General features: G+C 51.4%; 8 protein-coding genes across 8 annotated transcripts; 2 read left to right on the forward strand and 6 right to left on the reverse strand.

The window, feature by feature from the left end:
- Positions 1-311: 311 nt before the first annotated feature.
- Positions 312-1,561, reverse strand: AFUA_3G01610 (uncharacterized protein). Its single transcript, XM_743389.2, has one exon. The coding sequence runs from the start codon at positions 1,464-1,466 to the stop codon at positions 801-803; it is 666 nt and encodes a 221-aa protein (XP_748482.1). The 5' UTR covers positions 1,467-1,561; the 3' UTR covers positions 312-800.
- A 418-nt stretch (positions 1,562-1,979) lies between these two features.
- Positions 1,980-4,543, forward strand: AFUA_3G01620 (Ankyrin and HET domain protein; the record flags this gene model as incomplete). Its single annotated transcript, XM_743390.2, has 1 exon — positions 1,980-4,543. The coding sequence occupies exon 1, from the start codon at positions 2,081-2,083 to the stop codon at positions 4,541-4,543; it is 2,463 nt and encodes an 820-aa protein (XP_748483.1). The 5' UTR covers positions 1,980-2,080.
- Positions 4,544-4,662: 119 nt separating this feature from the next.
- On the reverse strand, positions 4,663-5,666 carry AFUA_3G01630 (RTA1 domain-containing protein; the record flags this gene model as incomplete). Its single annotated transcript, XM_743391.1, has 3 exons — positions 4,663-4,848; positions 4,907-5,451; positions 5,501-5,666. The coding sequence occupies 3 exons, from the start codon at positions 5,664-5,666 to the stop codon at positions 4,663-4,665; spliced, it is 897 nt and encodes a 298-aa protein (XP_748484.1).
- Positions 5,667-6,163: 497 nt separating this feature from the next.
- AFUA_3G01640 (Zn(II)2Cys6 transcription factor) lies at positions 6,164-8,112 on the forward strand (the record flags this gene model as incomplete). Its single annotated transcript, XM_743392.2, has 3 exons — positions 6,164-6,483; positions 6,532-7,101; positions 7,159-8,112. The coding sequence occupies exons 1-3, from the start codon at positions 6,424-6,426 to the stop codon at positions 8,110-8,112; spliced, it is 1,584 nt and encodes a 527-aa protein (XP_748485.1). The 5' UTR covers positions 6,164-6,423.
- Positions 8,113-8,350: 238 nt separating this feature from the next.
- On the reverse strand, positions 8,351-10,591 carry AFUA_3G01650 (DUF1996 and WSC domain-containing protein). The gene is made up of 4 exons (XM_743393.2): positions 10,110-10,591; positions 8,861-10,047; positions 8,698-8,814; positions 8,351-8,641 (listed from the first exon to the last, which is right to left on the reverse strand). The coding sequence occupies exons 1-2, from the start codon at positions 10,439-10,441 to the stop codon at positions 8,976-8,978; spliced, it is 1,404 nt and encodes a 467-aa protein (XP_748486.1). The 5' UTR covers positions 10,442-10,591; the 3' UTR covers positions 8,351-8,641; positions 8,698-8,814; positions 8,861-8,975.
- Positions 10,592-13,508: 2,917 nt separating this feature from the next.
- Positions 13,509-14,705, reverse strand: AFUA_3G01660 (glycoside hydrolase family 43 protein; the record flags this gene model as incomplete). The annotated part of the gene is made up of 2 exons (XM_743394.2): positions 13,509-14,300; positions 14,345-14,705. 2 exons carry the CDS (start codon positions 14,703-14,705, stop codon positions 13,672-13,674), a joined length of 990 nt encoding a protein of 329 aa, XP_748487.1. The 3' UTR covers positions 13,509-13,671.
- Positions 14,706-16,140: 1,435 nt separating this feature from the next.
- AFUA_3G01670 (putative MFS hexose transporter) lies at positions 16,141-18,529 on the reverse strand. Its single transcript, XM_743395.2, has 4 exons — positions 17,934-18,529; positions 17,750-17,824; positions 16,822-17,681; positions 16,141-16,760 (listed from the first exon to the last, which is right to left on the reverse strand). Exons 1-4 carry the CDS (start codon positions 18,104-18,106, stop codon positions 16,264-16,266), a joined length of 1,605 nt encoding a protein of 534 aa, XP_748488.1. The 5' UTR covers positions 18,107-18,529; the 3' UTR covers positions 16,141-16,263.
- A 1,341-nt stretch (positions 18,530-19,870) lies between these two features.
- On the reverse strand, positions 19,871-21,973 carry AFUA_3G01690 (putative sterigmatocystin biosynthesis cytochrome P450 monooxygenase). The gene has a single exon (XM_077804281.1). It carries the CDS (start codon positions 21,534-21,536, stop codon positions 21,147-21,149), a length of 390 nt encoding a protein of 129 aa, XP_077659894.1. The 5' UTR covers positions 21,537-21,973; the 3' UTR covers positions 19,871-21,146.
- Between the last annotated feature and the right edge of the window lie 44 nt (positions 21,974-22,017).

Here is a 22,017-nt window from a genome sequence, read left to right on the forward strand (position 1 = left end):
GAGAGAAAGGAACGTGCCGTCTTCACAGTCATTCAGAGCGCCTATACGTCCGCAAATGTCCTTGGGAAAGGAAGCGTCGATGAGATACCGCGAGATGCGATCGGTTTTGGTGGCCAGAGCCAGGCCGAGGAGCTTCCAGCCGCTGCGGCTGTAGTGCTGGAGGTTGAGGCCGGCGTCGACGAGGCACTTTAGCGTTTTGACGCGGTCGTACCTGATAATGTCATCGATGGGGTCCGATGAGTGGTCAGTCAGATTTTTGAAGGCTTCGGCGCTTGGGACGGTGTAGATGTTGTTGTCCATGAAGCGTTGCTGCACGATGTGATTGGCATGGGGGGCGAGCTCGCCGTCTGACTCGATTATCTTCCATATTTCTGGAGTCTCGAGGTACTTCAGACTGGCAGGGGAGATTTTGTACAGCTTTGAAGCCATTTCCAGATTTCTATAGAGCGATCGCTGAACAGACTTGTGAGGGGAGATTAAATTGTATGGGGCAGAGGCAAATCCTGCCATCTTGACAGACCTGAAGTTTTTATAAGGCTCTCCCTCTATTGTCTTAGACATCGCACCATCTGTCTCGAGTGCCATTGCCTGTGAGCACGAGACAGCTGCGGCATTGAGGCGGCACCGGCAATCTGCGACAATTACGAAGTACATGGGAATAATGCACTGTAAACAGGGAATACAAATGCGTTGTTTCACCCTCCTTTGTCTCCCAACGCATGGAGGAACAACAATGCATGGAACTCCAAGACTAGAGACTAGAGACTCGAGACCGGGGAGAGACATATGAAAACGCCAGTCTATTGATCAACAGAAGTCTCTGACTGCACCTCCTTCCTCATAAACGCCTCCCACAGCTTAACCACCTCCCCATCTAGCGTCTTCTCCTCATACAGCGGCTCCTCCTTCCAGCTGACATACCCGAGGCTCTCATACCACTCCTGAATACTAAACGCCGGCGGCTCCTTGCCCAGTCTCGCCCAGAGACCCCGCCACTCGGGTCCCTCATCATACAGATACCGTTTACTCTGCGCATTGAGCGTCACGAACCGGCAGCGCGGGCTGCCATACGGCTCCACGACGGCGATCTCCTCAATCCGGCGCATCGCATGCCGTCCCAGCCCGTAGGAGCGGTATTCCGGCAGGATGAAGAACGAGCTGATGGTCAGCACGGACTTGTCTGCGCACGCGAGGTCGGGGTCTGGTGGGTCGCAGTATGCGTCGAGGGCGATGTGGCCTGCGCGAAGGAGACTGCCATTGCCATCACTAGTACTGGGATCGGGGATGGTGATCCAGAAGAGGGCTTTAAGGTTTTCTTGTTGTTTTTGTTTCCATTTCTGGATGGTCTGTGGATCGGAGAACCAGCCGCAGATTGTACGTTGTCTTTGCAGCTCAGCGAATTGATCAGTGTTGTGTAGATTGACAGGTTCGAGGAGGCATTTAGCAGCAATGGATGAGGATTGCATTTGTGATGCGATATAGATTCGAGTTGAAAGGATTCTGCGTCGCTGAAGGTTTGACTGGTAAATGTCGCACCCATCCGCTTATGAGTCACGCTGGCTTGGATCGGGAGTCTTGGTGGCAGCCATCAAACCATGTCTAGCCGACCGTTTCTAGCATGCCTCTATACAGATTTTTAGAAATCCAGGATCAAATAGGTGCATATTCTAGATCCTCAATGAGTTGATACTGCTGTAGCCATGCTGCCATACTTGATAGTTCACTAATTTCTACAGATTAATTGTCCTTTTTTCTTCATCTATATAATCCAAATACATAACGTTTTTAAGTAGTATCGCTACTAATAAAGGACCGATTTAATCTCACTTCATACGAGATTTACTACTAGCAGAAAATATAAATACTAACCGACTTCAAGACCTACAGAGGTTTATGGGTTTCTCCCAATGGCTTGCCGTACCAAGCGAGATGCGTCGCTGTGATCGTGAACCTCGTATTCTGTCAGCCTTCAGACCTCGGTCTCTTTCCCCCTGTCACACATTTATAGTCGGCAAAGATAGTAGCCTTCCAGTCAGAGAGCAATTCAAGATTGAGAGCCATCATCACCACACGCAATAGGATGTCTCGCATCACTCCCCGGACCCATCAAACATATGACTACGAGCCCCTGCCCAGCCCCGCATCAATCCGACTCCTACGGGTCGATCACAAAGACCCCGATGGCCTACTACACTGCACCATCAAGAACGTCGATCTGAGAGATGAGCCGTTATACCATGCCATGTCCTACACCTGGGGCAACCCCCATAGCGAACTCGCGCAGGTCCAGGAAACCCGGGACAGATATTCAGACAATTATCCCCCAGAGCACAGAGAATGTGTATCTGTCAAAGGAAAGTTGTTATACATCACTCGAAATGCGTACGATGCGCTTCTCTCCGTCCCCAGAGACGCATGGGCGCAATGCTGTAACAGAGGTGATCGGAGGAAACTTCTCCGGACCTCGCTTCATTGGGCGTCTATTGCCGGGAAGGAAGACCTGATTGAGCCGCTTCTCTGCTCCGGTGTGGATGTTAATGTGAGAGATGAATGGGGCGTTACGCCGTTGAGTTACGCAGCGCAGGTGGGAAGCCGCGAAGGGGTCGAGTTGTTACTTTCTGCTGGTGCGGATGCGGGCATTGTGGATAATCGGGGGAATACTCCGCTTGATTATGCGAGGCAAGGTAACTACCAGGGGATTATCCAGTCCCTGGAAGAGGTTATGCAGAAGGGGGGGAGACTGGAGCCGCGAGTGGATTGGCCGGAAGGCCCAGAACGATGGTGCTGGATTGATCAGATTTGTATCAATCAGGATGATATCGCGGAGAGGGGCGCACAGGTTGCGATCATGGATCAGATATACAAGAACGCAGCGTTTACGCATGTCTGGCTTGGGCCCGAGGATGCCTACACCGATACGGCGATAAAGACCATCGAGAAACTGGATACCGCGGCAGGAGACTTCATACAAAGCAAGGAGATACATCCATATCGAGAGCAACCTGAGGAGATCTACGCTGCTGCGAGGATCCCCCATGTCTCGATGGAAGAGTGGACTTCTCTCGCGGCCCTCTTTCAGCGTCCCTACTTCCGGCGCCTCTGGATCATCCAGGAGAACGTCCTCTCGGGCGTCATCATGGGCTACTGCGGGCCTCGAGAGATCCCATGGAAAGCGTTCCACACTGTGGCACAGCAGATCTACTTCCGACAAGAGCTGCTGGGTCGACCGACGTCAACTGCGTTTATTGCCCCGCATCGGCCAGTGGCGGCTCTTGAAAGCGAGATGGTATATCTCACTCAGTGGCGGGAGCGGTTGCAGAAGGGCGACGAGGCCACCATTCCTCGAGAGCTGTCGCTGGAGAATCTCATCTTTGACACCTGGACCTTCAACGCGACCGACCCCAGAGATAAGATCTTTGGGCTTTACGGTCTGCTCCGGGAGGGTGGTACGGTTGATTGGAGGCCGGACTACTCTCAGTCAGTGGGAGAGGTATTCGCCCGAGCGACAAAGCAGATAATCCAGAAGGCAGGCGAGCTGCGCATTCTCTCCGCCGTCCATGACGAGTCCCTCCGAACGATCATGAATCTACCCTCCTGGGTACCGGATTACAGCGCTAATTTCTGCAATATGATGTGTGCCAATCATCATGCAGCCGGCGATTTGCCCATGGTGTCCATCACCGGGAGCTCCTGGAACAAACTTCCGGTGACTGGTGTCAGATTTGACTCGGTTCTCGCGATCGGGAACACCACCAGCGGACCCGGTCAGATGTCCATGTTCTTTGACCAAAGGTGGCTGGAACTTGCTCTCCTTCTTCCTGTCCCATATCCCACCGGCAAGACAAGAACGGAGGCCATGTGGCGCACCCTCTGTGCGGACCAGGCGCTTGATGGCTCAATGCCCGCTCCTCCGTCCTACGGGGATATGTTCAGAACAATGGTGTGCAGTCTCGTCTGCGTCAAAGCCGCGGCAGAAAAAGATCCGGACAATGTCGTTGATCTCCTCTCGGCTGCATACCATGTTCGGAAGACCTGGTCGAGCCCACCTCTCGGAGAATTGTCTGTGGAGGAACTCATAGCGGCTGTCGCAGACCCGGAAACGAACCTCAGTCAGCCAGATTGCCAGACCTTGACTCATTTGTTGCATAAGTTGCAGTTTCTTGGGGTTGCTGAAGACCAGTGCTTTACACCCTCTATCGAGGAGGTCGAGAAAGCATACTACAGTTCCTCATGGCTGCCCTGGGATGAAAGCGAGACATTACAGCTTCCTGCAGAGGGACAAGAGTTTTATAATGCGCTTAGACGAAAACATGGTCGACGGAGGCTATTTGTCACTGCCAATCGGTACCTCGGCTTGGGACCGGCCTCGATGGTAATTGGGGATGAGGTGTGGGTTTTGGCGGGCTCGGGGGCTGCGATGGTGCTAAGGGCCACTGAGATAGGGGGTGAATTCCGGCTGGTTGGGGCAGCGTATGTGCACGGAATTATGAACGGGGAGCACATTGGAGATGATGTTAAGTTGCAGACGATTAGTCTCGTATAACAAGATTGGATATATTCCACACAAAGATCCCAAATGCAAGTTGGCCATGTTCCAGACCTTCTCACGAACTCAATGGAAGGGTAGGTCGGTGCTACCGTGATAAAGCCCCCACGCAATATCTACCGTGCATGCTTTGGCAGCCGAAATCCCAGATATGGGAGGTATTTGGCCGGATGCCAATAGACGAACAATGCCGCACATGGGAAGATTGGCAATGCGTCAAAGACATACAGGCACCACTCATGTAAATTGATATATCCGTTCTTGCCTTCGGTGAATTCAACCAGACGGTAGACCGATCGTATCTGTAGGCAGGATTCAGCGATGATCTAACACGGGAGACGATCTGTATGAAACACTTACAAGAATCATCAGAGTAGAAAAGTTCACCACTCTCAGCAGCGCATTCCAGTTGGCACTTTTTTCCCGGCCACCAGGTCCTGCATCATTGCTCGCAAGCATTTCGAATTGCTCGTCGACAGGCTTCGCAAACCGTTTCGATGTGAAGTTGAACCGAAACGCAGCAAGGGAGAATAGCCCAAAGGCGACCATCTGGACTATGACGCCAATCAATGCAATATTGCGACCACGGTCGAACTTGTCCTTCGCATCACTGCTAGTACCATCGGCTGATGTGATCAAGACTGCACCGCCGAGCTGCAGCAGGAGGGCCACAATGTCAAAGCCCACGAAGATCGGAGTGATAAAGCGAGGAGGAACCCAGCACAGTTGAAAGGTTCGTGCTTCAGGTGGGACGACGTGAAAGAGGATGCGGCCAAACAGGATATAGCAGCAAGCTGCCATCAGGACGGGTGCGAGGATAATCAGAGAGAATTGCAGTACGTAGGGGGTGCGTTCGGAGACGTGTTGGGCGGATATAGAGCGGGAAATGAAGCCTATTGCTTCCACTTTGGCACATTAGCGGTGCCAGGTGCCAATAATCCAAGTTGCACTTACTAGCCACTGCGATAATCATGGTGATCCATACCCAAGCCTTGTATCGGATCCATTGAAATACAGCTAACACAAAGATGATCGAGTACAGGACTGCGAAGAGAACAGCAGCACCTACAGAAGGGCTGTACCGGTAATAGGATAACTTGTATTCCCGTGGCAGATGCATGATCTATCAAGAAATGTTCTTGATAAAGTTGACAGTGTTTTGGGGGATTGGTCTATGTCGTCGTTGGTTGATACCCTCTCCGACTATATATATATCAACTTCTATCACGAAACAAATGCCATTGAAGGATCCGCACTCGAACATAAGCACCTAGTGCCGAAAAAAGGGAAAGCATTTCGGGACACTGCCACACTTTTAGACTTCTAGGCAGCTATCTTGTTATCTCAATCTGTAGCCAAATCGGTTCCCCTGAAGAATCCCAAACGCGAGATGTTCTGATAGCAGCAACGAAAGAGGACAATCCTCCAGCCAATAAAAGGCATCGTTTCCACCTCGGTCACTGGACTTCAGCTGAACAGCCAATCATACCACTCCAGCTATCCCAACTGGGCTAGCGGGACGAAATACTTGCCTCATTTGGCAAGTGCGGTGGGCCCTTGACGACTGCCTAAAGGAGTTAGTGACAGCATCGCCTCTTTCATCGGTCTCGAAAGAGTCAGTGTTTCATGTCATCATCCACGACATTCATGCGTAGGAAAGGAGTTCTTGCTACCAGCCGCTGTGTGGCTGAAGACGGGCCTTGGCAAAGTAGCATCTGCGGCAACTCAGCATGAGTCTAGATCGATTCTTTTTTCAAGTCTGACCGATCCACGTTCTCTAAAACTACCTAGTTGGATCCGGTTATCGGCATATACAGATCGAGTCCCTAAACGTTTTGGATGGGAGACATTGATAAGTCAACTGTGGAGTGACGAAAATGCCGTTCTGTTGTCGTCCGAGCAAGTTCTGTCTTGGGTGTCGGCAGAGACGCATCAAAGTAGGCCATCCCCAACCCAACAGAACGGAGCCATACTGACCGTGACAGTGTGATATGGCCGTCCCTGCCTGCTCTCAATGTAAAAGAGCTGGCAAGGAATGTGTGGGCTACAGGGACGAGCTCCCGCTGTTATTTCGAGATGAGAATGCTCGCACCATCAGACGAGCGACAGCGGCCAAGGCTCGCTCCAGAGCTCAAAGAAAGGATACAGGATCCGATTCCGCTTCTTCACTTGACTCGCAGCTTATGAGATCAAGCCATGGGTCTATCACGGCTACTTCATTATCCTCAACCCTACCGTCCCTTGATATGGACGAAGTCGGGCTGCATTTCTTCATCTATCACTTCTCCACTTACGCCTGGGCCGGCCGATGCTCACCTCGAAACATTACGTCGCCTTTTATGCGTCGATTCGGCGAAGATGCGACTCTGCGAAGTGCGGTTGCTTCGGTCGGTTTAGCTGCCCTGTCGAATGTTCGAAAGGATGAGGCGATCTTACGGGGAGCACGGCAGAGGTATGGTCAAGCCATCAGGGTAATCCGGAACGCATTGAAATCTCACACGGCCGATCAACTGGACGGTACCATGAAGATGATTTTGATGGTTGCTCTATTTGAGGTAGGCAGCTACCCGTCCCCATGGAGGGGATAATGAATCTGATCGCCCTTCCTACAGATTGTCGACGCCAGCCCGACGTCAAAGCTATCATGGTTCGTGCATTTGCAAGGGGCAGCAGCCTTGCAGAATCGGTCACCGCAAGATTTCGTCACCAAGAACCATCGCGTTCAGATTATGCTCACACTTACTTGGATTTCCAAATACTTTCAGACCGGAGGGCGCTTTCCACCGGAGTTAGAAGGCTGGGCCGCGCCGGATATACCCGTCGAAGCCAACGATGACTTTCCTGCTGTCTCCCTGATTGAGCTCCTCCTCAAATTTATCCGTCTGCGTGCTAGTCTCGCCAGACGCAGTGGCCAATCAATGAGCAACGCTTTAAGGGAGGCACTGGGGTGCGAAATGCAGCTCGAGGAATGGTCAACAAGCCTTCCTGCCCGATTTGGTTACACGGAGAAAGTTTCAACAGACACCTCACAATATTTCTATGGTCGCGTCCATCTTTATGAGGACGTCTGGGCTTCGCGCATTCTGATCCACTATCTCGTGGGCCGCCTCTTTGTGAATGAATTGATATTGCACCTTGCGTCCCAGTGTGAGAGTTCAATCGAGAAAATACTACAGGCGGCGCGTGCCCGCCGTATGATCCTCCAGTTGGCCGTCGATATTTGCGTCGCTGCCGGGAGTCAGCCTCTATTTCCGGATTATATGAGCCTCGAAAGAAACGGCAGAATACCTCCACTCAGTGGCGTCTTCCTGTTTATGTATCCCCTTGCGGTGGCTGCCACTGCGACTGGGGTGCCTGACGACCTCCGTGAATGGGTGTTGCGTACTCTCGATCATATTGGTCAGACGATGGGTATCCGTCATGCTTTGTTAATGAAAGACGAGCTAGCACAGTCCTGTCAGCGCAGGCTTCAAAGTCAAATATACAGCCATCCTACGGAGATATCATCGAGCCTGCCAACTTCATGTCTACAGAATCGCGATGCATGCTTGAGGCTGACCGACTGATGTCATAATAGTAGATAAACGAAAACGATATGGTCCTAGATACTAGCTATAGGAGTCACTGGAAGCACTATAGGAATGTAGAATCTAGACTATGAGATAGAGTAAGGCTTTTACTATTCTTTGAGAAACTTTGAAGATGCCCTCTATGTATAGCTAAGGATGCGGATAGATTCGAAGACTGTAGAACGTAGCCAGATACTTAGTGGATATCCTTGTCAAATTTTTGCGCTTTGCTTACTTTTGCCAGTGTTTCACTGGGTACACTTTCATGCATCGCCTCAAAGAAAGGCCCGAAAATTCCTTAGAAACGTCCATTGGGCCCTCTCCGTAGCCATTCTCCTTCCAGTTGTTGATTGTTGCTGGGAACATATCCGCAAACCCGATGATTGACTCATCGAAACACCCTTTCAGGGGCTCGTATGGGTTTATTACACACTCCCCTGCTGCTTCAGAGTGACGGTGGCGATGCAAGTGAGCCAAGATACTAAGAGTCCAACGTCCTCCTGCCGATTCCCCTCCAAAGACAACCCTACAAAACGATGTTAGCTTATGATTGAGATTTTCTGGCTTGCAGAGCAAACGCACATCAGATGGTCCGTATCCAAAAGTCAGGAGATGCTTGAGTGCAGAAATACCCTGCATCATCTGCCTTGGGTACAGATTGGCGGCTACCGATACATGGTAGTAGTGGTGCAATGGGTTCTGTATGCTGTCAACGGACTTCTTACTTTCTATCCAGGAGACTGACTATGCACGCTTAGACAAATTTATCAAGCAATGAGTCGCAGGGGAGTAGTAGGCAGCTCAAACTAGGATTGCCGATTCGGTGCCATTGCTTGTCTATGCTAAAATTATCAATCGGCTTACTCGGGAACAGCCGGATACTCAAGATTGTCACAGCTCGACCCACACTCCTGATAAAGCCCAATATACCCAGATCCACCGCAATTCTGACTGGGGTCACCACTGCAGGGATGCAGACACTTGCCCATTGGCGAAACAGACGGCATCTTCTCCGGGGCAATGCTATTCCCACAGTAACACTCCCGCGAATACTCAACCCCAGCATAGGTATACCCGCCTTTCTTGCAAGTTTGGATACACTTCTGCACTGTCATGTCGTCGCTACTGGAGCTCGACTCGGCCAGGATGTGCTCGAAATTGATGTAATCACGAGCACACCCGATCCACGCCCACCCGAGTTCCTTGGTAACGTCGGTGTAGTAGTGCTGCGGCTCTCCAATTCCAGGTGCGGCGCAGTTCTTGACTGGTACGGCGTCGTCGGGTCCGGGTTGAACGGGGTTGCAACCAGGAAGGGCGTCGAGCCAGCCATCGAGTTTCTCGTCGATGGATGGTTCCAAGAGACAGCCTTCTGTTATCGCATCGTCGTAAAGCTTAAGGACCTGGCAGTTCCTGATATCGCCCCCCATGTCGTCGCAGGTATCGAGTGCTTCTTGAAGGACGGGCACGTCCCATCCGTTGACAAAGTCCGCGTGGAGGCCATACCCCGTCTTGTCACCGTTGGACCACACAAACGGCTGGCTGTCTCCGTACCACATGTCCGCGAAGGCCTCGGTCTTCCAGATAACTTCAATGAAGATGGAGACGATCTTGATGGGGTGTGACTCGGGACAAGCGCCGCTATTATACGAGTCAATCGGGTACGCCATGTGCGACTTGTGATCCGGACTATCGTAGTCCACGCCATTCCAGCAAGAGGGAAAGAACACCTGAGATCGAAGTCCATTTGGGCAGTTATAGTTTGGGAATCCGTTTGTCTCGGGCTTCGCTGGGCCGTTGTAGTCCAAGCAAGCGTAACTCCGGGCCTCTGCTTCGTGCGTGCCTTTGAATTTCCGGTCCATTGGGTTCCCAGCAACCATGCGGAGGTCTTTCGGGGGTGCTAGAACCGTTTTGTTTTTCGGATCGGGTCGTTGTCTGGACAGGTCAGTTATCTCGCGAGGGCTAGCCATACCAAAAGACAAAGGTTGAGGACGTACAGATAGTAAATCAGAGCTCCTCCATTCTGCTCTACTGGGGTGAAGCTGCCATTTTCGGCCTGGTAGTATAGCGTGGGAATCCAGTAGTTGGACTTGTCGGCAATGGGCGAGCAGGAACTGCATTTCGACTCCTGCGTCTGGTTGTAATCCATCGTGAACCCAAAACCGGAGCCTCCCATGATAGTGTGGGCATGGCTTGCGGCAACGCCTGGCTGGACAATGGGGTCTGCTCTCTCGACCACCAGTGGATTGCTACAGGGGACCTTGAAAAATGCCGAGGCCAGCTCAAGGCATGACAGAATGAATGGCAGATGCTGAGCTCCTGCTCGCATTGTGAAATCAAGGGAATGAACGTGTGGTGAAAAGCACGAACGAACGAACGAATGAATGAAAAGACTGGTTGCTGTCTACTGTCAATCATGTTCCTCTGCAGCGCTTATATATGTAGACCCTTAGATATGCAGGGACCATCTTCTTCTCGAGCTCCACCCTGTGTACTCCGTAGCAAGCTTACCACAGCAAGTGCCGACAGACATTTGATTATCCAGTACCGAAGGTCCAGTCGTCTTGGTCCCCATTGGTCGAGTGGTCCTGTCTCAGACCAAGCTGAAACGGACCGCTCAATCCGAAGACCCCTACACCGGCCATTTAGTTGCATTTGGCATGCTCCTGGCTCCACACATAATCTAATTTGATATCAGGGACTTGCACGCCCGGCATTTACGTGCTTGGTAGCAATCAGACCATGAATAGGTGAATGCTACAGTTACTGTCGGGTTAAGGAAAACACCTGTAGCTGTCAGTTGGCGGCTTGGCGGCGTGTGAAGTTGAGGCTAGACAAGCAGACAATATAGCTTCATGCACAGATTTCATACCACAATACAGGCGCTTTTACAACAACACACGAAACTGGAAGAAATATACGATCATCACAACGGATCGGACTCATATGAGCGATTTCAGTTAGGATAGCAATGTGACTGGGCAAACAGAACTGTAAAAGATTTCGAAAATGCCTTCCCCTAGGGCCTCAACTGCCCCGTCTGGCTCCAAACTCGGCGATGTATGGAGGATGTTCCTTTCGACTCCTAACTTCAAAGCTGTTCTCAAGAGCAGTCTGGATCCTTGGCATTTGGCTAGGGTCCAAACAATCTTCGACTAGTTTAGAGCCAGCGGACTCGAAGGGACGTCGGCCTTTGGAAGCTGGGAGCAGCAAGGATGCGTTGGCCACGGATATCGTTTGTAAGAGTCATTACGAGGATCTAGCGTATGATACCGACGAGGATTGGTCTAGGATCCCGGAAGATTATGGCAGGTCGAACAGTACCTGATAACTGACCCTACCGTCCCTACAACTGGAGGAGCTGAGCTTGGTTATTATTGTCGTTCAATAAGTTTTGGAGCTGTTGCCGTCATCAGATAGGTACATTTGGTGTCCTTCTCCGTTTCTTTACTTGCAAGCTTTTTCAGCAGAGGGATATGGGAGTTTAGTGTGGGAGTGTGACAGGGAGGTACCTGTCAGGTAGTGAGCCATTCTCGACAGCCAACAAGATTCTTCCCAGCGGAGTCTTGTATGAGTGCTCTGGCCAAGGGCCCAGAATCTTCCTCACCGGCAGGAAGACTCCCTTCCGGGTTGACTAACAAAACATCCTCGGTATCTTGGTTCAGTATGCGTGAAAAGATAATGTGATTCACTAGGAGTCTCTGGCCCCTCCCCGACCTCCACTTCAATGTGGTATCTACTATCTAACAATTTCATGTCACAATAAGAGGAGGTGATAGAAATCTTGGCGCTAAGTCGGCGCCAAAACGGTAATCGGTACATAGCATTGTATGTCAAACGTAGCTAGTCCAAAAGAGGGAAATGGTGTCATCAAGGCTACAACGGGTCTCTTAACATCTGTAACTGCTGGGGAATATCCTGTGGACTGCGGAATAACCCGTGGCAACGACAGTCACGGAATGACCGGTCCAGGATTCGCAGGGCATCGTTATCATCCCGAGAACGAGGCTCGCCTCTGGAAAGATTCCCTAAAGATGTCGGACTGACGGCCAATCAGTAGGCCAGGCCAAAGAAGTAGCAAGAGGATAAGGCATTTCCCACCATTGGACCCGATTGCATCTGGCCAGTTACTGTCTTCGGAGGGTTAAGTTCGAAAGTTAAGCATCTTAGGATTAAACGTGCAGTTGATCAAGTTTGGTCCGCTTTACTTGCCTAGCACTACGTTTGGACTAACGTTCAGTTATGGCCATGGCTGGTTCTATATTCACCCTTGATTGCATCTAGACATCTAGATTTTCTTAAACCAACTTTCTTACATAGTCTCGCTCAGTCAATGGAGTACCACTACTGGGGTTTCGGAGGATCGCTGAGTGAACTTTGTCGAGGACCATGTTAAATAGTGTCTCATTTTGGTTCGCGAGGATGCCTCAAGCAACAGACTTGCCATGTTTGGGCTTGTTCCTTTTCTCCTTAACCTGACTGACAGGCCGTCTACCCTGCAAGTCGATTTTGTCTTTACTCAATCAGCTGCCGGATAGAGGTGAATTAGAGAAAAAGAGGAAAATGCACATTAAAGTCATGAGTATAGGTGATAGTGACATTGGTGCGAGTATAACCACACTCGTCAAATGACATGCATATCATTTATACTAAAAGTCTAGCACGCTATGAAGTCTATAATAGTACGTTTATAGAAAGATGTACGCTCCAATTATTTCATCATGGACAACCGCACTAAACAGAGAACTTAATACAATATAATCATTACCAAACAACTAAGCATGTGATATAGAAAGCTTACCATATATACATAACCAAGCTCCTAAGGCATCGCATGTAGTTTCCCTGCTTAAAGTCCGAGATGTGTTCGTATCTACTCTGCTTCGATATGGGGATTCTACAGCGTGGTTTCATCACCCTTCCAAGCATTGCTGGCTTTACTCATGAAGACACCTCAAAGCCTTGGTTGATAGGCCCCTTTCCTCATGACATTAGTTAGGGAATGCTAAGAAGCAGTGAGAAGCTCTAGGGTAAAATCCTCCATTCTCCAGTAATCTGCAGAATTACCATATACACTTCTCAAGTAGTATATTCACCATGTGGCATCCTTTTTGCCAGTCAACAGTTTCCATTTTTCTAGCTGAACATTACGTACGTTTCAACCGGGCAAGGTTCTCGGTGATTCAACAGAGGGCTTAGACATAGTGGTTGGTCGCAGCATGGCCATGGTCACCAGCCATTCCCAGCCGGGAATCGTGCCTCATGTTCAGGTTTGCATTATATATCCTCTCTAAGAGAGTTCCCGGAGTTGATTGAGAATATGGAGGTGCAGTTGCAATTCGAAAAGTACAACGTTCGGCGAGGTGCTCCTGATTACCACTTCCCAGAGTAGATTGCTTCGACGGTGCAGTGCGAGATACGAACATATTGTGCTCTCTGACGGATAGCTCTCGGGATCACAAATCATGCCGTCATACCAATAGATACAAATCACCCCCTAGCCTTGAAGAAACAGCCCTTTTACACACCGTGCCTTCGTTAACATGTCATCCTCCCAGCTTAATTCCCACTCGGCTCACTGAACACATGACTAAAAGGCTGCGACGTGCCGAAATTCGGGCTCCCGTCGCTATGCGTCCCAAGCGGCTGAACCATCGTGTACCGAGAATTGTCACAAGCACCCGCACTGTTGTTCGTCGCATGGTACGCGATCCACGTCTGCGAGGTATCCGGGCTCTGGAAGAACGAGTTGTGACCCGTGCCATAGTTTCCGTTCGCCGAGGACAGCACACACCCATTGTGCTTTTTCCAGGCGCTCGCGGACGTGGGGTTGGTTTGGCCGTCCCAGGTCAGCAGACCGAGACAGTAGTAGGGAGTCCAGCAATACGACGCCGAGTAGGCAATGTATGTGACCCCGTTGAAGTAGAGTGCGACGGGCCCTTCATTGACGGGGGTGCCGTGCTTCTCAAAATCCAGGGTGGGCTGCGAGATGACGTGGATGTCGCCGGTGAGGGAGACGTAGTCCGTGCCCAGCTGCTGCAGGCAGATGGACTGGTAAGGTACGCCGTGGAAGCAGGAGAACATGAGGAAGTTGCCGTATGCGTTGGTGCGGAGGACGGAGGCGTCGATGGCCCATTCGGTTGTTAGTTGGCCGGTGTAGGTGAAGGTATCCCAGGGAGTGGCGCCGCCTGTAACCTTTAGCTTTGGACGCGCACCAGTGATGGTGTCTTACCGGTCAGAACGTGCAGTCGTTGGCCGTCGAGATCGGTTGTCTGGCCGGCCGTATAGTAGATGTACCACTTGCCGCCGAGGTAGTGGACCTCGGGAGCCCAGACGTTGCAGCATCGCGAGGCAGTCGAGGTGGAATAGACTACTTTCTTTGGGGCGGTCTTGAGACCCTCGATGGTGGTTGCGCGTGCCATCTGCACGTCGGTCCATGTCGTGGTCATCAGGTAGTAGTACCCGCCAGTGTACACCATGAACGGATCACTTCCTCCTGGGTTGCGGATGGGGTTGGTAAAGGCAGAAGTAGCGGGAACTAGAGCTAGCAGCCCTACAAGGGCCGTGAGCAGCTTGGAGAAGATCCTCACCATGTTGGCGGTGCGTTATCGCGGAGGTTTGCCGTGTATAATCCTCATGGTGTAGTCGAGGGCGTATTTATATGATGCTTCAAGAGTCAGTAAACTGCATCAGGCAATTTCATCTGTTCTGTCCATAGTGTGGCTAGGTTGATATTCACCCCGCCGGAGAGTAACTCCTTAGATATAGGGTACTCTCCGGATTTTCCCCGCGATTCGTCATGGAGACCGGGGTCGTTCTGCACCATGTAACACTACAGAAAATCTATGTGGATCCGTTTTGATCCTTGAAGAGCTCTGCGAGTATTGAGAAGATCTCCATTCGTTAGGTTGCAGTAGTGGCGGTCTATTTCATCATTTTGCGAGCTGTGATTAGAGGGAATATTAGCGGATATCCTCTCGGCCTATGTTGATTATCATAGTGGGTTCACAAATTGTTCAGGCACTTACTGGATAATCACTGCAAAAGGACATGCAGAAGATGATTGATTCGTGTCGCGGAATTTCAATTCCCCTAGCTGCATGGTGTGCAATATAGAGTGCCCTCAACGCCCATGTGCTGAATTAGAATGCACCAAAGCTAATAACAGCCACGGCCGCTCTGACCAGTACTGGCAGACTGGCAGGGCTTATCAAAGTTTATATCATAGTGGTTTCACAAATTGTTCAGGCATTCCAATCGATCCCGTTCTAGAAGCTCTCTATTGTGAAGCGAACCTGGTTCAATGATCAGCACAGATCCCTCAACGCAGTTGATCTAGTGGCATACCAAGCCTCCTACAAATCTTCTCGAGTTGTGTCAGGCTCGAACTCTATCACCTGGAAGCTCTTGACATCCCACTTTAGCTCAACTCAAAGTACTCGCATTCATCGTCCGAAAGAACATCACCTTCAGGCCTTGGGTAGGTCGCTGACGGCCATTTCCTCGCCCTTGGCTAGGTTGGCAGAAGTGCAGTAATCGGGTTCAGAGCCGGCCCGGTATCCGGTGGTGTGCAATGTGAAGAAATGTTCATTGTCTCAAAATGAAGCATGATGTCTGTCTTCGGGCTCGTGCTTGTCCCCGTTGGAGGATAATATTGCACCCATCGGAGTCCCCATTCTGTAGCCACGAGGTGGGCTGTTGACCCCAAAGCCACACTTCCATGCGCAGGGGTGGATTCTGCTACGTCGGCAAAGAAAGAAAAGTCCGTTGCTGGGCAAACATTCTTCAGGACACACATCACACACTTGTTGGGCAGATAATGAGCCTCAGCGACGAGACCCAATGTTCGTGGAGATGAATCTGCTGGCTGTGAGATTGTTTATGCCACGAACTTACTATATACTGATGGATCGATATCGGGACTGGTATAGAGTGTGATGAGCAAATGGTGACTATCCATGACCTCATTTGGGGACGAAGGCACTGACGAAGTCTATACGCGCAAGACTGCACTGGCCACAGCAAGAATACGGAGAGAAAAAGACGGATGAATTACTTGAAGACAGACTTCGGTATTAGAGTATAAAATATAGCTAAAAACACACCAACACCACATCCACTGCATTAGACATAACTTGTCAAAGAGAGAGATCAAGCAGCCGACTTGTTAGGAACAGTCTCGTGGTACGTCGCCTCGGCCTCGATCTCTTTCTCGACCTGCTGCAGGTCAATATGCGCAATGGCGTCGTCGCCGTCGAAGATGCGCGCCACCTCCTCAAGGGTGTTGCCCTTGGTCTCGACGTAGAAGAAATAGACGAAGACCAGTTCGCAGAAGTTCCAGAGGGTGTAGAAAAGCATAAAGTTCCAGTGGTGGGGCAGGTTGTTCCAGGCGAGCATGTTGGTCTGGTTACCCAGGGCAAGAATGGCCTGGACGGTGAGGTTCATGATCATCATACCCTTGGCACGGAGCTGGAAGGGGAGGACCTCGAGGGCGTAGGCGACCAGCAGACCGGAGAAACCAATGTCGTAGAAGATGCCGAAGATCCAGATAAAGACAACCTGCGCGTAGCCAGAGCCGCTGTTGGTCTCGCCGGAATTTTCATAGACGGCACCGGTGATGGTCCAGCACACGAAGGAGCCGACCATGCCTGCGACGGGGTTAGTGTCGACGACGGAAAGGACGAGTTTTCAAGGAAGGGAGAGACCTACCAGAAATCGCAGTCAGGAACAGAGGACGACGACCGAATTTGTCGACCTGCAAGGCGGCGGCGACCGTGACAATGATATCAAGCATGGTCTTGCCGGTGCTCAGGGCCAACTTCTGGTTCTGGCTGGTGATGCCGGCCCCCTCGTAGATCTGATTCATGTAGTTGGAGAACAGAGCATTACCCGAGTACTGCGAGATAATACCCAGCGAGACGATAATCGCCAGACGCCAGAGGTTACCCTTGGTGCGGAAGAAGTCAATGTAGCTGCTCTTCGAACCGGCCTCCTTCTCCAGACGGATAGTCTCCTTGATCTCACGGTATTCGAACTGCACGACGGTGTTGAGCACATCGCCACCACCGTGGTACTTGGTGAGAACAGCGAGGGCCTCGTCGTGGCGCTCCTTGTTGATGAGGAAACGGGGAGATTCGGGGATCCCTTTGGGGCCGCTCCGATTAGCCACTACACTAGGAACCACGCGGGTACCAGAGGATGACTTACAGTAGATAAACATGAGCTGGATGACCGAGGGAACGATCTGCAGCAAGGTGATGGACCGCCAGGACCACTCGCTCGCGACGTACGAGGTACCCCATCCAATGACGGAGACGAGCAGCGCACCGGCGTTCCAAAGACAGTTATAGATGGTGGTAACAGGACCACGGTGCTGGGGATGAACAATCTCGACCAGCAGCAGGGGCGAGCACATCTGGGCCAGGCCGTTGCCGAAACCCAGGATGAACCGAGAAGCGATGTACATGTTGTATCCGTTGGAAGCACAGCCGATGACACCTCCGACGACCATGAAGCAGCATCCCGTGATGATGGCGATTTTCCGGCCCAAGTGATCAGCAACGTAGGGGCTGGAGGTCGCCGTTAGAAACTTAGAATCGCCTTGGCGCAGTGGCCAGGGGGCTACTGGAGAACATACGTGATGAAGTAACTGAGAATGGCACCAATATTGAACATGTTGACCAGGAGACCCAGCCAGTTGCTCTCCTTCACCCTGGGGGAGAAGAAAAGGGTCCAGTTGTCCATCATCTGCGAAGTATTGACAAGCATACTATACGACCGCAATTAGTCCTGCAGATCTTTCTCCACAGCAGAGTACATACCCATCGTAACCCGTGGTGGCCGAAGCAACCATCAGCGCCGCCGATAGCATGTACAGCTTGCGCAGGTGAGGCTCTCTTTTCCAGTCGACTTTCTCGAACTGGGGAGCCTCAGCCTGGGCGATCTGCACCTTCTCCTGCGCGCCCTTGGCGCCGATACTGGCGATCTGAACCATTGTGACAGTGTTGCAAGCAAATGCACCTCTGGGACGAACACAAGAGGACTGATCAAGAGCGACCGAAAATGGCGGGGTAGTCGCTACATATTATAGCACTGAATCTGGGGCGAAACAGGAGGATGGAGCATTCGGCCTTTGACCCGGCTTGGTCAAAGCTTGGAGACGAAACAACGCACGACCAAAGGGCTGAAGGGAAAAAGATGGACGCCACCAGGTGACTTGAATGATTGGCGTGATGAATTGAGCCGGAGACTACCTTGCCTAGGGGCCAGCGAGAACGAACTGGATAAAAATGGGGTGTTGCCGACTGTGATCAGACGGGACTAGGCCAGCAGTGCCCATGCAGTGATTGGATTGACGCAGCAAGCCAAGGAGCGTCTGGACAAGCTAACATCACGGCCAGAGCGCTTGGCGTCTCGCTTGCGTCGACAGTTGTTCGGCTGGACGGGCCGTTTTCTTTCTCATGTTGGGCTGTCTGGTCGGTCTGCTCAGTCTGCCTATGGTTGAGCTGTTACTGAGATCGAGATGTGTTTGTGATGTTCTCCTTCCTACAATCCGCGTGTATGCCATATGTTCTCTACTGATCAGGACAACGGTCTGATCCCTGACGAAACCAGACTGAATGTCTTTCTCCGCGTCCGGGGACTTGGCCTTTTTTTGCGCTGGGCCGTTGGTTCCACCCGCCTCGTGTGGTCTTCCCGGGTAAAAGATCGGATCTTCAGGATAAACTCGCGCAGTGAGACACGTTTTTGGTTAGGGCTCCGGATTGAGCTTGAATCCCGCATTCTTTGGTTGGTTGGCGCAGTTGGGCTCGTTTTCTGTCCTGGTGCCATCCGCCATTAATGTGTCAGCTAAGCGTGTCTTCAGCCGAGGTTTACTTGAGTGAAGTCCTAGTCGCACCCCTGGGTCGTTCTCCAGTTGAATTCTGAATTCAACAGTCTGCTGCGACCTGTCATGGCTTCTACTTGTCACGCGACCTCAAGGCGATTCAGTCCTGGCTAATACGGCATTATCTAATAGGACGCAGATTCTTTCAGCCAGAAGGAGGCCACTCCTCTCAATTTGAAACAGTCAAGGTTCCATCCTCTGTTTTACTATCTCCTGATCGGTACTTGCCATGGGATAGCCAAAGATTGGCTACACACTGGTCAAATGCGAGTCAGCAGTAATATGAACAGGGCCCTAGCTCCCCCCCAACGCGGATCCCAGCCATACATCAATAGATTTTACGCCACGGTTGGAATCTCAAGCATGACTCCACCGTCATTGCTCAAAGTTGAAATGAAAGTTTTGTAATGAGCCTTGCTCACCACGGGCCGTTATGCCGGCACAGGCAAGGTGCAAGTCCATGGCAAAATCTTGGGCTTCTAGCTGATTGCATGTAGACTTTACCCTCTGCCTAGTGGCGACACGGTAGATGAAGCGAACATTGCTAGTGCCCGCTCGTTGAGCATGCTAACTTTCAACCATGTGGTCCTGCGATCGTTACCTTACCTGGTTGCATGATCGGTTGGGTCTCGGTCAGGGTCTAAGTCGCATATCACTCGAGAGTCTGGCCCGATGAGGAGGAGGGCCGGGAACCCGTGACCGACGCAGTGCAGGCGAGGCTGGAGAATCCACAAGCATGACCGCTTGGGGCCAAAAGTGACGGGGAGCTACTGGTGGCCGGTAGTTAGTTGAGTGGAGCTGCTTTTAGGCTACCAGAACAGAACAGCTGACTCGGACACCTTCTGTGGCATTCTCGGTGGCCAGATTGGATACAATCAGGCAGACTCCGATTTAGGCGACTACTGGACCAGCTGCAGACAAGCTGACCAGGAAGACAGCTGTAGGCTATATGTGGAGAGTCACAGGAAAAGGGACCACCCCTTAAATGCCTGTGCAATCGATTGGCACCAGTCTGGTCTCGATCCACTTAACCTTGAAGCTGTTGCATTGAGCCTCCTTGCCTGGCACTGATGGACCGGTCGTTCATTCCCTCGATCCCGTCAACGGACTTGATTTCTCGGACCCGATGGCTGGTCTGTGACTTTCGTCTTGTTATTCGACAGTCCTACCCCGTCTCATTGGATTCGCTAGCGCTTTGGCAATGCACCAGCCTCTCCTGAATCTCCTCACCCCCACGTCGCCAGAGGCAAAGAACGTGGAAGACCCTGAGGACAACGTGGACTACAGCTAATTTGACACAAGTCAATCGGACCTCCAGTCGAAATAGCATTTGTTGATTTCGAGCTGAAGGTGGTCTTGTGAAGTGAAGACCTTGCTGACCACAGGCATCAATATCCCACTGCTGCGTGAACCTCTGTCAGAGCGATTGTTGTAATTCGCTGACCTCCATTTTCTGTCACAGACAAAGCGGTACATCCACTAAATCTGTTCTCGTAGACTATGTGACACTTATGTCTGATACCCTTTGCCGCAGCGATGGCCCTCTCAGACACGAGTCCCAATCACCTCCAAATCACCTTGATCCGGAACCGGTTGTCGATGGAAACAGAAGCATCTTCACTATCCCTATCGCTTCGAAATCAGCCAGGAAAATTATCATACAGAACTGCGGATGTGCCAGATCAACTCCTGGACGACTTGAAGGATATGCGGTACGATCTCATCTCAACTCAACTCAGCTCATCTCATCTCAGTGACCTCCTTGACAATCGCCATGATCGTCTCGCATGGTAAGCTTGCACATCAATGGGCCCCTATCCGTCCAGTCACGACTCTCTTCACAGAGCAGCCAAAAGTCCAAAGCCCCCGTGCAAGGATCATCCGCATCTCAGTGTACGCCAGGTTCCTGCCGAGGCAATTCCGTGGCCTGATCGAGAATGGCTGAAAGACGGCGCGATTATCCAAAAAGAAGGGCGAGGCAGGGTTCTCGATCACCTGGGGCAGCCATCGCTCAGGGATAGATCGGTCGGCTTGGTGGAAATTCCTGGGAGATGAGTACGCAGACACAAACTCAACCATCGTCGCCATCCAACCCTCCAAACGGCTCGCCAAAGGCCACATCTCCGATGAGGTCGAATGTCGCCAGATTCTACCACTTGCCCATATCCGCCGCCGTCCCTGACTCCGTGAACCCCTTCAGTCGCTCGATCCGTTTATCGATGTACCGTGTGACGAGGCACTCCTGTGCCTGCAGCCCTTTGGCTGAGAACGCGTGCGAGAGCGCCTTCCGGAAACGAGCATGGTCTACGTCATTGGTGGCGAAGATGTTCTTGCCGTTGATGGTGGAGATTTGCACTTTCGGGAGCTGAAGGTGGCCATGGCCGTAAATATCCTTCCAGGCTTGGGCGGTGATGAAGGTGACTTCGTCTGGGCCCGGGCGCACGACGCCGTCGTACTTCTCATGCCAGGAACGGAGGTCTAGGTCTAGTCTTCCGCGGAGGCTGCAAGGTGTTGCAGGAGTGGAAATACGATCCGCCATTTTGGGCCGGGGATGCGGCTTAGTGGATGGAGGTAGATGGTTTCGAGGGCTGATAAGAGTATGTCTGAGATGCACGGCTGCGAGTATTACGAACAGTAGGACTTCTTATGGCTGCATGATCGTGTCCAGGATCCATCCGAAACTCCTCAGTCTTAAAGCTTCTTGGATTGGATTGTGCAATTCCCACGACGTTGCACATGGCAAACACGGGTCTGTCACACTGCAAGGGCGTGATAATTTATCAGGCGCCATGTACACACAATCGATGAAAATCTCTGTCTGCCTATGATTGGTATACAAAGCGTTGCCATTGTACCACTAACTTGGCCAGCTCGGCAGACACAGCAGGTTGCTCACATTCCGTAATGGCGTACAGTTGAGCCACGTCTCACGTCTGCTATGAGAATCCCTAAATTCAGAAGCTTGAAACGTCCTTACTCTCATATAAGCTTACTAGCAAACCCTTGATCAGTAACAGGCA

This window comes from Aspergillus fumigatus, chromosome 3, assembly GCF_000002655.1.
Source record: "Aspergillus fumigatus Af293 chromosome 3, whole genome shotgun sequence".
NCBI classification, from domain to species: Eukaryota; Fungi; Ascomycota; class Eurotiomycetes; order Eurotiales; family Aspergillaceae; genus Aspergillus; species Aspergillus fumigatus.

Excerpts from the sequence above, each read along its gene's own strand:
- AFUA_3G01670 (XM_743395.2), bottom strand. The coding sequence starts at position 18,106 with ATGGTTCAGATCGCCAGTATCGGCGCCAAGGGCGCGCAGGAGAAGGTG. Across the intron at positions 17,682-17,749 it reads ATTCTCAGTTACTTCATCAC|CCCCTACGTTGCTGATCACT; the intron begins GTATGTTCTCCA and ends GGCGACCTCCAG. Across the intron at positions 16,761-16,821 it reads GTTCCTGACTGCGATTTCTG|GCATGGTCGGCTCCTTCGTG; the intron begins GTAGGTCTCTCC and ends ACCCCGTCGCAG.
- AFUA_3G01650 (XM_743393.2), bottom strand. The coding sequence starts at position 10,441 with ATGCGAGCAGGAGCTCAGCATCTGCCATTCATTCTGTCATGCCTTGAG. Across the intron at positions 10,048-10,109 it reads GGAGCTCTGATTTACTATCT|ACAACGACCCGATCCGAAAA; the intron begins GTACGTCCTCAA and ends TGACCTGTCCAG.
- AFUA_3G01690 (XM_077804281.1), bottom strand. The coding sequence starts at position 21,536 with ATGGCGGATCGTATTTCCACTCCTGCAACACCTTGCAGCCTCCGCGGA.
- AFUA_3G01610 (XM_743389.2), bottom strand. The coding sequence starts at position 1,466 with ATGCAATCCTCATCCATTGCTGCTAAATGCCTCCTCGAACCTGTCAAT.